Here is a 13,414-nt window from a genome sequence, read left to right as displayed (position 1 = left end):
CGGCGGTGCCGGGACGGGTGGGGGGGGAGGGGCGCGCCGGAACCGGAACCGACCTGACGCCGGAACCGGAATCGTGAGCGGGGTTGCCAGGGCCCGGAGAGGGCTGGCGGCGGCGGTCTCGCTCGGTGAGTGCGGCAGGCCGCAGTTCGCCGGTTCGGCCTCCGCGGGCAGGCCGCCGGGGGTGTGCTGGCTCCAGGGCGGCCTGTTTCAAGGTCACGGGCGGTACCAACCCCGACCCTTCCAAGTACCGCGTCGGGCCGGGCCTCACGGATGCCGAACGGAGCCGTTATTGCTCCCGACGCCCGTGGCCGGCCTTCCTCCAGAGAGGACTGGAGCGGCGTGCGAGATGGGGGGCGGCTTCCTGGAGGAGGTGGTGGCTGGGCCCCGGGGGTTCGCCGGCCGGAGCTGTGCTCGGTCCGGGGTAACTGCGCAGCCTCTCTTCTGGCCAGCTCCAGTTTCTAATCACCCCCCCCCCCCCCCATCAATGCTTCGACGTCCCTGGAGCAGATGAAGGGGGCCGGAGGGGAGGGAGGAGGGGAGGAGGAACACGACCTGTGACTGGAGGAGGGGGGGTCTGGATGTGTGAGGACAAGGCGGATGTGCTTCTCCCCTCCCCCCCCCCCGCCTCAATTCTGAACTGGCAACCCCCCCTCCCCATCCCCACCAGTATACCACCTCTGACCCACAGAAGGATATCTTATCTCCCTTCTAGAAGGAGAAACAAAACCAGCCCCTAAGGCGACTCCCTCCCGTCTCTCTCTTCCCGCCCCCCCCACCCCCCCATGAGAACCTGTAAGACTAGTCATTATCCGATTTAGCTGTACAAACCAGACTTGAGGCAGCCAAAGGGTTCCCTACCTAGATAGATCCAGGGGTTCATCTCTCACCCTTATCGTCAAGCTTTTGTTATGACAACTTTCGTTTTGGGATGGAGACACTGCTCGGAATCCACTAGCCCAGGCCCCGTGGAAACCCAAGAAGGTTCTCTGTGGCTCAGAGCTGGTCAGGGATTTGGGAAGGAAGGTAGTGCTTGTCTGTTCCAGTCTCAAGCTGAATGCCCACCATCCTACCTTGACAGTGCCCCTCCTGTATCTTGGAACAGAGAAAGAAGGATCCCGAGAGGTAGTTGGTACATAGGAACATGTTGGTGTAATTGTAGCCTTATGGGACCAGCTCCAGTAGGAGCTGGCAAGGAAGCAGATGGATATCTTAGATCCAGGACCTTTTCCGGACAGTTACAACACCTGAGTTAGGCCTTGGTTTTTGGCCACAGAGCCTGGTTCTTGCTGTTTGATAGTCTCCACCTTTGCTGCCTTTCTCCTCCTTCCACTTGTCTGGTGGTGACTAAGCAGCCAGTGAGAGTGGAAGAAAAGGGAGCTCCCTGCTCAGCGCGTCAGCCCTGTGGGCTGGAGCTATGGCTTCTATCCAGAGGAGGATCCTGGTCCCAGGCCATGACTGATTTGACCTGGCACCTTCTCAAGGAGGCTTCCAGCATTGTGGCAGGTTTCTAGGAGGCTTGGCCTGAAGTGATTAATGCTACTTGCAGTACTTAGTCCCTCTGTAGAATAGCCTGATTAGGTGACTGGCACCTGTAGTACTAGCTACTGAGGATGAGCTCTGCAAATCAAGGTTCAAAGCCAGCCCCAAATCAGTCACGTTTGAAATAAGAGACTTTTTTTTTTTTTTTTTTCTAGTATGGGGCTTGAACTTAGGGCTTGGGTGCTGTCCCTTAGTATTTTTTCACTGAAGTTTGACACTAATTTGAGGCACAGCTCCACTTCTAGCTGTGGGGTGGTTAATCAGAGAAAAGAGGCTAATAGGTTTTCCTGCCTGGAAATGCCTTCAATCTGGCTAGGATCATATGAGCCACCAGTGCCTGGCCTGAGAGAGACTTATCTTCAAGGAACCAGCAAAAAGCTGGAAATGGAAGTGTGGCTCAAGTGGTAGATCACCAGCCTTAAGCAAAAAAGCTAAATAAGAGCTTGAAGCTGTGTGTTTAAACTCCAGTATTGGCACAATAAAAAAGTAACCTAACTTTCTGGGGCTTAGGTACTACCCTGCAGGGTTAGGAATGTTCTGGATTGTTAAGCCCTAACTGTAGTTAAGGAGCAAGTTGTTGGGCCTTGACAGTGATTACTGGTTATTTTTTCATTAGGCTGTTGGTTCCTTGCTAAAGAATTTGGCCACAAAGAATTGCCAAGATAGCTGGGCCAGGAAGAAAGCGCCGCAGCCCTGACCCAGACACTGTTGCCGACTCTGGGGCACTCTGGCTGTCAACCAAGCGGCTCAAGATGTCTGGCGGGGCCAGTGCCACAGGCTCAAGGAGAGGGCCACCAGGACTAGAGGAGGTCACGAGTAAGAAGAAGCAGAAGGATCGAGCAAACCAGGAGAGCAAGGAAGGAGATCCTCGGAGAGGTGCAGGTGATAATCCCAGGATACTCATGCCCTTTTCTCCTTTCCGTGTGCATGCAAATAGAGGATTTGAAGATGATTATTTCATTGTCCCTTTTGTCTTGGTTTGCGATTGGGAAGGAGACATGACAGCCTGGATAGAGTCTCAGCTTTGAGCCTGGGGTACTTGGCTGAAATACTGAGATGATGGTATTTTTGGAATGGTGGTGTTTTGGGAGACTGCTCCCCCCCTCCCCCTCCTCATCGCCTCCTCATTCTTTGCTTTGTTGTCAGGATCAATGCCCACTCCTCGAGAGGAGCAGACCAAAGAGGGTGAGTAATGGATGGGGAAGGGAAGGAGCAGTAGAGGGCAGTAGGGCTGGGTTTCTTGGACATATCCCCACCGATCGCTTGTAGAGACCCTTCTGATCTCTTTGCCCCTCCTTTACAGAGTTGTTGCTTGACTGGAGGCAGAGTGCAGATGAGGTGATTGTTAAGCTCCGAGTGGGAGCAAGTCCCGTGAGGCTAGAGGAGGTAGATGCTGCTTTCACTGACACCGACTGTGTGGTGAAGCTCCCAGGTGCGTCCATCTGCCCTGAGCCCAGCAGGACCTTTTAATTCTTTGATAACCGCCACTGAAGCTCACTGCTTCCACTCTCTCTCCCAGATGGTCGTCAGTGGGGTGGTGTTTTCTTTGCCGAAATAGAAAGTTCTTGCGCCAAAGTGCAAGCCCGCAAGGGTGGCTTTCTACAGCTAGCACTACCCAAAAAGGTTCCTCTTCTCACGTGGCCCTCTCTCCTGGTAAGTTTGAAGTGCAGGGTCGGGCGGTGTGATACCCTACCAGGACCCTAGGCAGTCCCCAACTGTTGTTGTCTTTGGCAGAAGAAGCCTCGAGGGACCCAGGAGCTGGCACTGGGGTTGCGGTGTCAGGAGAATGGGCAGGAATTGTCTCCCATTGCCCTGGAGCCAGGCCTTGAGCCCCGCCGGGCTAAGCAAGAGGCCCGCAATCAGAAGCGGGCTCAGGGCCGTGGTGAGGTAGGCTCAGGGGCTGGCCCTGGGGCCCAAGCAGGGCCTAGCGCCAAGAGGGCTGTGCATCTCCGCAGAGGGCCAGAGGGAGAAGGGTCCAGGGATGGCCCTGGACCCCGGGGTGATGCCCCATCCTTCCTGGCTGATCCAGTCACTCAGGTGAGAGTCAGTTGCCTGTTCGGGGTATTAGGATGTAGAGGGGAGGGACATGGACTAAAGTTGGGGCCCCCTGTCCTACGCAATACTGATTATGCCCACAATTTCACCACGACCAGGTTGAGGCTGAGGAACAGCTCCGTGTACCACCACTGAATCCCCAACCTTGTCTTCTTGGCTCAGAGAAGAATTTAGCCCTTTTGGCAGGCGAGAAAGCAGTGTCTCCCAGGAATGACCCAGTCTCTCCAGCCATGGCCCGGAGTAGAGACCCTGGGAAAGCTGACCATATCAAAGAGGAGATGGCAGTAGCAGCAGATGCTGCAACCTTGGTGGATGGTAAAAGTGGGGTTGGGCGTGGCCTGGCAGAGCCTAGGTTGGGTTACAGGGTTGGTGGGTAAGTAGGAAGTAGTAGAGCGGCCAATCAGAAGCCTGTCATGGGAGGTACTAAGCCATGTCTCAATGCAGACCCTGAGTCCATGGTGAACCTGGCATTTGTCAAGAATGACTCCTATGAGAAAGGGCCAGATTCTGTGGTGGTGCATGTGTACGTGAAAGAGATCCGCAGGGATACTTCTCGAGTCCTTTTCCGTGAACAGGACTTCACACTCATCTTCCAGACCAGGTGGGTGGAGAGGGGCTGAAGGGTACATGGTATGCCTCCAGTGGAATTGCATATGTGACATTCTTCCTTTTGTCCTTCCTCCTTCCCTGCTCTGCTTCTGCAGGGATGGGAACTTCCTGAAGCTGCATCAGGGCTGCGGGCCCCATACCATCTTCCGTTGGCAGGTGAAGCTCAGGTGGGTGGTGCCCAGCCCCATCACTGTGCCTGTCCCAGCTGGGGCTCCAGCTCTTCTCTCTGGGTCTGTGTCGCTTGACACCTGTTCGCCCTAAGTCTCTGACCTCAGCCTTTACCCACAGGAACCTGATTGAGCCCGAGCAATGCACTTTCTGCTACACGGCGTCTCGCATTGACATCTGCCTCCGGAAGCGGCAGAGTCAGCGCTGGGGGGGCCTGGAGGCCCCAGCTGCACGAGGTCTGCATACGAGCTCCCTTCATTGCCCGACCCTGCATGCTCAGGAGCCCCAGCCCTGCCACATGCTGCTAACCACCAGCCCCCTCATTCCCCCTTTTTAAGGTGCAGTGGGTGGTGCAAAGGTTGCCGTGCCGACAGGTCCAACCCCTCTGGATACAACCCCTCCAGGAGGTGCCCCCCACCCCCTGACAAGCCAAGAGGAAGCCCGGGCTGTGGAGAAGGATAAGCCTAAGGCTCGATCTGAGGACACAGGCCTGGATGGTGTGGCGGCCCGTACCCCCTTGGAACATGTAGCTCCAAAGCCAGAGCCACATCTGGCTTCGGTGAGGAACCTGGGCGAGGAGCAGATAGTAGATATGAAACCTCAGGGCTACTCTCATACTGCCTCTGTTCCCATACAGCCCAAGCCCACATGTATGGTGCCTCCAATGCCCCATAGTCCCGTGAGTGGAGACAGCGTGGAGGAAGAGGAGGAGGAAGAGAAGAAGGTGTGTCTTCCTGGCTTCACTGGCCTTGTTAATTTAGGCAACACCTGCTTCATGAACAGCGTAATTCAGTCTCTGTCCAACACTCGGGAACTTCGCGACTTCTTCCATGGTGAGGGTCAGGGCCAGGGCCAAAAAAAATCTAGGGCCTGGGCAGAAGGGATATGTTTGCCCCTCACACCTTTGCTTGGCTGCTGTTTTTAGACCGATCCTTTGAGGCCGAGATCAACTACAACAACCCCTTGGGGACTGGTGGACGTCTGGCCATTGGCTTTGCAGTGCTGCTCCGGGCCCTGTGGAAGGGCACTCACCATGCCTTTCAGCCTTCCAAGTTAAAGGTGACCTGTGGCTGCTCCTAGCCTTGGCTAGAGGAGATGGGGGCGGAGGGTGGGGTGGGGGAGGTGGTAGTGGTGGGGCTTAGCTAATGGAGTGCCCGGCAAATGGATGCTAAGGTTTCTCTTTCACATTTTGATCCCTGAATCCAGGCTATTGTGGCGAGCAAGGCCAGCCAGTTCACAGGCTATGCACAGCATGATGCCCAAGAGTTCATGGCTTTTCTATTGGATGGGTTGCATGAGGATCTAAATCGAATCCAGAACAAGCCCTACACAGAGACTGTGGACTCAGATGGGCGGCCTGATGAGGTCAGGGTGGGGGTCACAGGGAGAGATGTCTCTTTTTTTTTTTTCCCCCTGGCCCTAGGCCTTCTTGCTTCTTATCACTCTCCTTCTCAGGTGGTGGCTGAGGAAGCATGGCAGAGGCACAAGATGAGGAACGACTCCTTCATCGTGGACCTGTTTCAGGGCCAGTATAAGTCGAAGCTAGTGTGCCCTGTGTGTGCCAAGGTATAGTGGGCTTCCCCTAGAAAGAGACCCCCTAGTTTGGCTCAGCTAGCCTGGGCAGATTAGGTTCAGAAGCAGCATTTTCAGGTGCTGTGGGACAAAATTGGAGCAACAAAGTTGGCTGCTCCTCTGTGGGCTGAAGTGGTCAGGCAGGGTAGGCTTTTCTGACCGATATCAAAGTGATGGCTTGGGCTGAGCGCTGGTGGCTGAGATCTGAGCTATGCTTCAAGTGGAAGAGCACTAGCTTTGGGCAAAAATGCTCATTTTCAGCACCTACCCCAGGACTGGCACCAGAAAAAAAAAAAAAAAAAAGTGAGCTCAAGTATAAAGGTATGATATATAGGGAAGGTTGGGGTAGCATTGTGGCTAAGATTGGAAAGGCATATCAGATGTGAGAGAAATGGAACTGGGAAAGCAACTAAATTGCCAGAACATAAGATCTGTCTCAGAATGGGTGATTGCTCTCTCCTGGTAGGCCCTTGTGCTCCATCTGGTGTTCTTAGCCTAAGAGTTTAGTGATTGGTTTGGGCATTCTGAGAGCCATCAGAGCGTCTGGATTAGGCTTTCTGAGCCCAAGCATCTTGTTCCTGTGTGACCATACTAGTGGTGCTTCTGCCTCCACAGGTCTCCATCACTTTTGACCCATTTCTTTATCTGCCGGTGCCCTTGCCGCAAAAGCAAAAGGTTCTCCCCGTCTTTTATTTTGCTCGAGAGCCCCACAGCAAGCCCATCAAGGTGAGGAGCAAGTCCCTATGCTTTGGGCTATCCCAGAGAACCTGGTTCTGCCATCATATTAACTATACCTTGTATCACCTCAGTTCCTCGTAAGCGTAAGCAAGGAGAACTCCAGTGCAAGTGAAGTTTTGGATTCTCTATCTCAGAGTGTTCACGTGAAGCCTGAGAACTTGCGTCTGGCTGAGGTTTGTGTCTTTCCCCAGACTCTGACAAGGGTGGACCTGTCTCTCTGTGTGTGTGTGTACTTACACAAGTGTGGGAAACAAAAAGGTTGTATAGGGCCTATGAAATCATTTAGTATATGAAAGTACAGATGTGTATGCCCCTTGGCTGCTTTGTAGCCTGGCTGCCTGTATTCATATGACCCTTGAATGGTGTTATAAATATCCAAATTGGTCCCGGGCAGAAAAAAAGCCTCCCTAGATAGTCATTGGCATCTGTACAAAGATATATGTGACTGTCCATGGACAGCAAAAATGCAGGCAGTATGCTCTTTTTTTGAGGCACTGTTGAAGCCAGGCACTGGGCTGTGCAAAAGAGATGCCTTAGTCTCCAGCTGTCGTCATTGGTGGTAGGCCCTGACTGCCTTGCCTTTTTGGGATGAGGAACTTAGGACTGTCCATCACTTGCTATAGTGATTCTTCCCTCTTGCTGTTTCTCTCATGTCTGCATGCTGGCTCTCCCTGAGAGCTTGAGTTCATTTGTCTCAGAGAATTAGGGAAGAGGGTACTGGTGACTCACGCTTGTCATCCTAGCTACTTAGGAGGCTGAGATCTTGAGGATCGTGGTTCAAAGCCAGCTTGGGCAGGAAAGGCTGTGAGACTTTTATCTCCAATTAACCACCGGAAAACCAGAAGTGGTGCTGTGGCTCAAAGTGGTAGAGTGCTAACCTTGAGCAAAAGAATAGTTCAGGGTCAGCACCCAGGCTGTGTTCAAACCCCATGGCTGCCCCCCTCCCCCCCAAAAAATTAGGAAGAGGCTCTTCAAATGTGACCTTTCTCTGATAATATGTTGTAGTCCTATACATTAGGGCTCTACCCAGTCTTTATCATTCAGACAGCCTTATGTATCTTGTGCAATTGGGTGTTGAGACTGGTGCCTATGCAAGCATGTTCCTCTTTTGGTCCACAAATTCTATCCCTGACCCCACAGACCCCAAGGCAAGGTCCAGCTTTCCTTGTGTTTTGTGATCAGGTGGCTTATTCTTGTGTTCTTTGTTCCCAGGTAATTAAGAATCGCTTCCACCGTATGTTTCTGCCCTCCCACTCGCTGGACACTGTGTCCCCATCTGATATGCTCCTCTGCTTTGAGCTGCTATCCCCAGAGCTGGCCAAGGAGCGGGTAGTGGTGCTCGAGGTGCAGCAGGTGAGCGGGAGCCAACCTGATGCTGAGACGTCCTGGTTGGGAGGGTTCACTCCTACCTGGCCTTGCTGAGCCAGACGACCCACCCTAGCGCCCCCAGGTACTCAGCGTTCCTATCTCCAAGTGTGCAGCCTGCCAGAGGAAGCAGCAGTCGGAGGATGAAAAACTGAAGCGCTGTACCCGGTGCTACCGTGTGGGCTACTGCAACCAGTGAGGACCCCTATGGTTTCCCTCTCCCGTCTTCACCTTCCACTTGCTACTACCCCTTCCTCACAAAAGCCCATATGCTTTACACCCTTTAGCTCTACTACCAGGCTCTGGGGGAGGCAGGGCTGATATACCTAGTTCCCAGGGTCTCAGCCTCGACCACACCCCCTCCACCCAGTATGTAGTCAAAGGAAATGAGGCTAAGGCTCTCTTCTTTCCCTTCCCTCCAGAATCTGCCAAAAAACCCACTGGCCTGACCATAAGGGTCTCTGCCGCCCTGAAAATATTGGCTACCCCTTCCTGGTCAGTGTACCCGCCTCACGCCTCACTTACGCCCGTCTTGCTCAGCTGCTAGAAGGTTACGCCCGGTAAGTGCCCAGCAGCGGGGCTAGGGTGTGATAGATGGAGAGCAGAGGTGATGAATGGGTTGGTCACAGCTTATTACTTTGTTTTCTTTTCCAGATACTCTGTGAGTGTATTCCAGCCACCTTTTCAGCCTGGCCGCATGTCCTTGGAGTCCCAGAACTCTGGCTGCACCACATTGCTCTCTACTAGCTCCCTGGAGGCTGGGGACAGTGAGAGGGACCCCATTCAACCTCCCGAGCTCCAGTTAGTGACCCCTGTGGATGAAGGGGACACAGGGCTTCCCCGGATGTGGGCGGCCCCCGATCGAGGCCCTTTGCCTAGCACCAGTGGAATGGCTTCCGAGATGCTGGCCAGTGGGCCTAATGAGGGTGACACCTTACCTGCTAGTGAGAGGGTGTCCCGGCCTGAAGGTAAGATCTGGTGAAAGGCTCTGGGAGCTGGGGGCCGGGGGGGGGGGATGGGGGGGGAAAGGGCGGATAGAAGGGGGGAGGTAGGAAAGATTGGGGGGAAGTCCTTTAGACCCTGGTTTGACAGGAGTTCTGATCATCATGTTTTCTCATAGCTGCTGTGCCTGGGTACCAACACCCTAGCGAAGCCATGAATGCCCACACCCCCCAGTTTTATATCTATAAAATTGATGCATCCAATCGGGAGCAGCGGCTTGAGGACAAAGGTGTCTGAGGCCGTGGGAGGATGGGAGCCAGGAGGTGGGTTGGGCTTGGCTGCTTTCCCACAAGTATGTCACAACGGGCCCCTGCTCATTTCCAGGGGAAACCCCACTGGAGCTGGGTGATGACTGTAGCCTGGCTCTGGTATGGCGGAATAACGAACGCCTCCAGGAGTTCGTCTTGGTAGCCTCCAAAGAACTGGAATGTGCTGAGGATCCAGGCTCTGCTGGTGAGGCCGCCCGTGCTGGTCACTTCACCCTGGACCAGTGCCTCAACCTCTTCACTCGGCCTGAGGTGCTGGCACCTGAGGAAGCCTGGTGAGGAGGACACGGCAGTAGGGCAAGCAGTAGGGCAGGGTGAAGCGGACACTCTCTGGTCCTGACCCTTCTGTCCTGTGCCAGGTACTGTCCCCAGTGCAAACAGCACCGTGAGGCCTCCAAACAGCTGTTGCTATGGCGCCTGCCGAATGTGCTCATTGTGCAGCTCAAGCGCTTCTCCTTCCGTAGTTTCATCTGGCGCGACAAGATCAATGACCTGGTGGAGTTCCCTGTTCGGTAAGAAGTGGACCCTGGTGACTGTGTGGGCAGTGCATTGGGCCCCAAGGCTCCGGCTGACTGTCTCACCCGTCCCCAATTCTAGGAACCTGGATCTGAGCAAGTTCTGCATTGGCCAGAAAGAGGAGCAACTGCCTAGCTACGACCTGTATGCTGTCATCAACCACTATGGAGGCATGATTGGTGGCCACTATACTGCCTGTGCACGCCTGCCCAATGACCGCAGCAGCCAGCGCAGTGACGTGGGTGAGGGCACACACAGCCAGCAGGATAGTTGGTAGGGGTGGTGGTGTAAGCTATGTTCACACTCTTCCCACCCTGCTATATAGGCTGGCGCTTGTTTGATGACAGCACGGTGACGACAGTAGACGAGAGCCAGGTCGTGACGCGTTATGCCTATGTACTCTTCTACCGCCGGCGGAACTCTCCTGTGGAGAGGCCCCCTATGGCAGGTCATTCTGAGCATCACCCAGACCTAGGCCCTGCAGCTGAGGCTGCTGCCAGCCAGGTGAGGCATGGGGAGGCTTTATAGACTAGTGGGGACCAACTCAGATTGGGGGACAAGGTTGGGGACACATGGTTCCCTAACACCAAAGCTCACTGGGCGCCATCTTGGTGCCTTCAGACTACTCAGAAAGAGGTGTGTGTACACCAAAACACTACCACTAATGTGCACAAAGGCTTGGGTCAGGCAGCTTCTCCATAAGATGAACATCCTATACTTGACGTCTCAACTTTTCCCTATGCGTTCCCCATGTGCTAGCTATAGACCCTCACTCGTGTTCCTGTGTGTACTTAGGATAGGGCCTGTCAGGAGTAGCCACAGCCTTCTCTGGCTGTCACATGCAGAGGTAAGTGACTTTCCACACTGAGTCTTTAGGGACCTCTCTATCTCCTTTATTGACATGATGTGCCAAAGGCCCATTTAGTGGGCCCCGTGCCACCTCTTTGTATTATTGTCAGTCCTGGGGCTTGACCTGGGCCTGGGCGCTGTCCCTCAGCTCTTCAGCTCAAGGCAAGTGCTCTACCGCTTGAGCCACAGCACCACTTCCAATTTTCTGGTGGTTTATTGGAGATAGGAGTCTCACGGCTTTGAAAAACCATTGATCCTCAGATCTCCTCGAGGATTAAAGGCATGAGCCACTGGCGCCTGGCCCCATCACTTTTCTTGACTGCTTCCTTTACTTCCCCTCTGGTTCCTTGAGCCCTCCAAGTCAGGCTCAGAGAGATTCCTCAGGAGACAGTGATCAGGATCTGGCTATGGGAGAGCCCATGTGGTTTGTCATGGGGTTGGCAGGCCTATCTTCCATGGCCAGTCCCCTGTATGGAATGTCTAGACTAAAAATTTATCCAGATGAAATACCCCCCCCCCATCTTTCCCCAGGGGAAGGTACACGTGGATTGGAACAATAGCTTGAGGCCAAAATCTGCAAGGATTCTCACACACTGATGATCTTAGTCTAGGCAACCCTGAAATTAGCCACCTGTCCACCTCCCTGCTGTCTGACCTGTCATGCAAGGGCTTAGCTCTCGTCACCCAGGGCAGGAGTCATGTCTAGGGGTCTCTGGGACACTGGGACCTCCCCAACCCTCTGGGTGCTGATGGCCATTTCCACATGCTATAGGCTTCGCGGATTTGGCAGGAACTCGAGGCTGAGGAGGAGCTGGTGCCTGAGGGCCCTGGGACCCTGGGTCCCTGGGGGCCCCAAGACTGGGTGGGCCCTCCACCGCGTGGCCCTACCACAACAGATGAGGGCTGCCTCCGGTACTTTGTCCTGGGCACCGTGGCAGCCTTGGTAGCCCTTGTGCTCAACGTGTTCTATCCTCTGGTGTCCCAGAGTCGCTGGAGATGAGCTTACCTGCAGGCAGCTGCTATGAGCTGATCCGCCTGCCTGCCTGCCTGCCAGGCCATGCCTGCCTTTGTGCTGGGGAAGGAACTACTCTGGGCTTGGGGCCTCGGTGTATGCATCTGGTGGGAGAGTGTCGGGGACTGTGGCCTCTGCAGGGGCAGAGCATCCGAGGGTGGATACCCATCCAGCTGTCTGTTCATTCCTCCTGCTGCTCTGACCCTTGGCCTAGGGCTGAGCCCAGCTGGAGCTACTTCCTGTATTTAAAGTGTTAATAAAGTGAGACTATTCAGGCCCAATCTTGTCTCTCTGTCTCAATGCTGCTATCTGCGCCTGCCTTGGGGCCCTCCCTTGGGTGCCAGGGCTCTGAACCAGCACCCCCGGGAAGCCAGGCAGCATGCTGACCCCTGTCCTCATATTCTGTTGCAGGGACTAGGCCCTGGCCAGGCCCCCGAGGTGGCCCCCACGCGGACAGCCCCTGAGCGCTTCGCCCCCCCTGTGGACCGCCCAGCCCCCACCTACAGCAACATGGAGGAGGTCGATTAGCAGGTCCCTGGCTGATGGAGGGACTGGGTTCGGGGTTTCCCTGAAGAGGGCCATTTCTTTGTTACTTCTTCTCTAACCCAGGAGACATTGGCTCCATCAGTGGGAAGTTGGGAGGGGGGGAACGATTTGGGACTTGGGACCTCACAAGTTGTGATCCTTTAGCTTGGTCCCCTGACCAGTGGGTCTTGTCTTCTCCAGCTGCCTCCAGAGCTGCGTCATTTGATTCTCAGTTGTATCTTCAATTCTTTCTGACTCGCATTATAAACGTTATAATTTTATTCTAAAAATTGTAATTTTTTTTGCATTTTGGAAGTGATTGCTGCTGTTTAAATATATTTTAAAAAATAAATAATAAATAAGCAGACTTAGTGACTGATCCACCACATCCTACCTTCCCTCCCTCTCCATCATCTAGTGTTTGTGTATCTCTGTGTTAAAGGCCTCAAGAGTGCTTGAGTCTGAGAGAAAATGGCAGTCACAGTTCATCCCCTGGAGTCAGGATGCCCCTGGTGTCATCAGCTCTCCCGAGCCTGCCTACTGCCCTATTATCTCAATGATTTTGGGTACCACATGAAGGTAGTAGTTGGAGGTTGGTATCACTATGAAGATCTTAGGCTATCCCAGGGATGTCTCACTACCTTCACTTTTCCTCCCTTCCTCTCTGCAACTGTAGGCATGGGGTGAAAGGTTCAGGCTACTGGAGTAGTCTGGGGCTGACAGCAGATCAGGGAGGACTTGATGGGGGATAAGAAGGTGCTCATATAGGAAGCCTCCCTTTGGATAGGCTGTTCCCTCTCCTTTTCAATTGTTTGCTAGTAATGTGGGCATCTTTAACTGGTCAGAGCTAAGAGAACACTGATCAGTGTTGACTTGCTCTAGTAAGGACAACAACATTGAAGCCAGGTGGAGTTGTTGGCTGAGGAAATGGGCTTGGAGAACTGGGGTGGTGGGATCTTGCATAAATGGACATACCTATGTGCTGATGCTGGTGGCCGTGACTGATGTACTGCCTGCTAGGGATGGGCTGTAACAGGACTGTGCTGGGTCTTTTGTGTATGCAGCCCCCTCCTTGGGTGTATGTGGGGGGGAGAGTTTAGTGGAGATAAGAGTCTCATGAATCTGCCTGCCTGGGCTGGCTTTGAACTGCAATCCTCAAATCTCAGCCTCCTGAGTAGGATTTACAGGTGTGACCCAC

At 54.0% G+C, this 13,414-nt stretch overlaps 1 protein-coding gene across 14 annotated transcripts; it reads left to right on the top strand.

The window, feature by feature from the left end:
• Positions 1 to 34: 34 nt before the first annotated feature.
• LOC138824066 (ubiquitin carboxyl-terminal hydrolase 19-like) lies at positions 35 to 12,583 on the top strand. Of its 14 annotated transcripts, none has more exons than XM_070017750.1 (27): positions 35 to 125; positions 2,156 to 2,415; positions 2,686 to 2,724; positions 2,843 to 2,971; positions 3,059 to 3,192; positions 3,277 to 3,576; positions 3,693 to 3,909; positions 4,039 to 4,195; positions 4,299 to 4,370; positions 4,492 to 4,607; positions 4,710 to 4,930; positions 5,009 to 5,204; positions 5,297 to 5,430; positions 5,578 to 5,736; positions 5,827 to 5,937; positions 6,559 to 6,669; positions 6,753 to 6,854; positions 7,894 to 8,034; positions 8,123 to 8,241; positions 8,469 to 8,606; positions 8,701 to 9,014; positions 9,167 to 9,277; positions 9,373 to 9,589; positions 9,674 to 9,826; positions 9,912 to 10,072; positions 10,156 to 10,334; positions 12,103 to 12,583. In XM_070017750.1, exons 2-27 carry the CDS (start codon positions 2,292 to 2,294, stop codon positions 12,217 to 12,219), a joined length of 3,972 nt encoding a protein of 1,323 aa, XP_069873851.1. In that variant the 5' UTR covers positions 35 to 125; positions 2,156 to 2,291; the 3' UTR covers positions 12,220 to 12,583. The 14 variants fall into 14 exon arrangements, with proteins under 14 accessions (XP_069873851.1, XP_069873852.1, XP_069873849.1 ...); XM_070017751.1 differs by having other exon boundaries at positions 3,274 to 3,576; positions 4,716 to 4,930; XM_070017748.1 differs by having other exon boundaries at positions 3,274 to 3,576.
• The last annotated feature ends 831 nt before the right edge of the window (positions 12,584 to 13,414 follow it).

The sequence above is a fragment of the Dipodomys merriami genome, unplaced genomic scaffold (assembly GCF_024711535.1).
Source record: "Dipodomys merriami isolate MVZ:Mamm:240054 unplaced genomic scaffold, mDipMer1.0.p SCAF_125, whole genome shotgun sequence".
Lineage (NCBI taxonomy): Eukaryota > Metazoa > Chordata > Mammalia > Rodentia > Heteromyidae > Dipodomys > Dipodomys merriami.
Note: the sequence above shows the minus strand (reverse complement) of the source record. Positions and strands in the feature narration are given on the sequence as shown.

Coding starts and splice junctions, on each gene's coding strand:
- LOC138824066 (XM_070017737.1), top strand. CDS start 2,292: ATGTCTGGCGGGGCCAGTGCCACAGGCTCAAGGAGAGGGCCACCAGGA. Junction 2,725..2,842: donor AGAGGAGCAGACCAAAGAGG/GTGAGTAATGGA, acceptor CCTCCTTTACAG/AGTTGTTGCTTGACTGGAGG. Junction 3,910..4,038: donor TGCTGCAACCTTGGTGGATG/GTAAAAGTGGGG, acceptor GTCTCAATGCAG/ACCCTGAGTCCATGGTGAAC.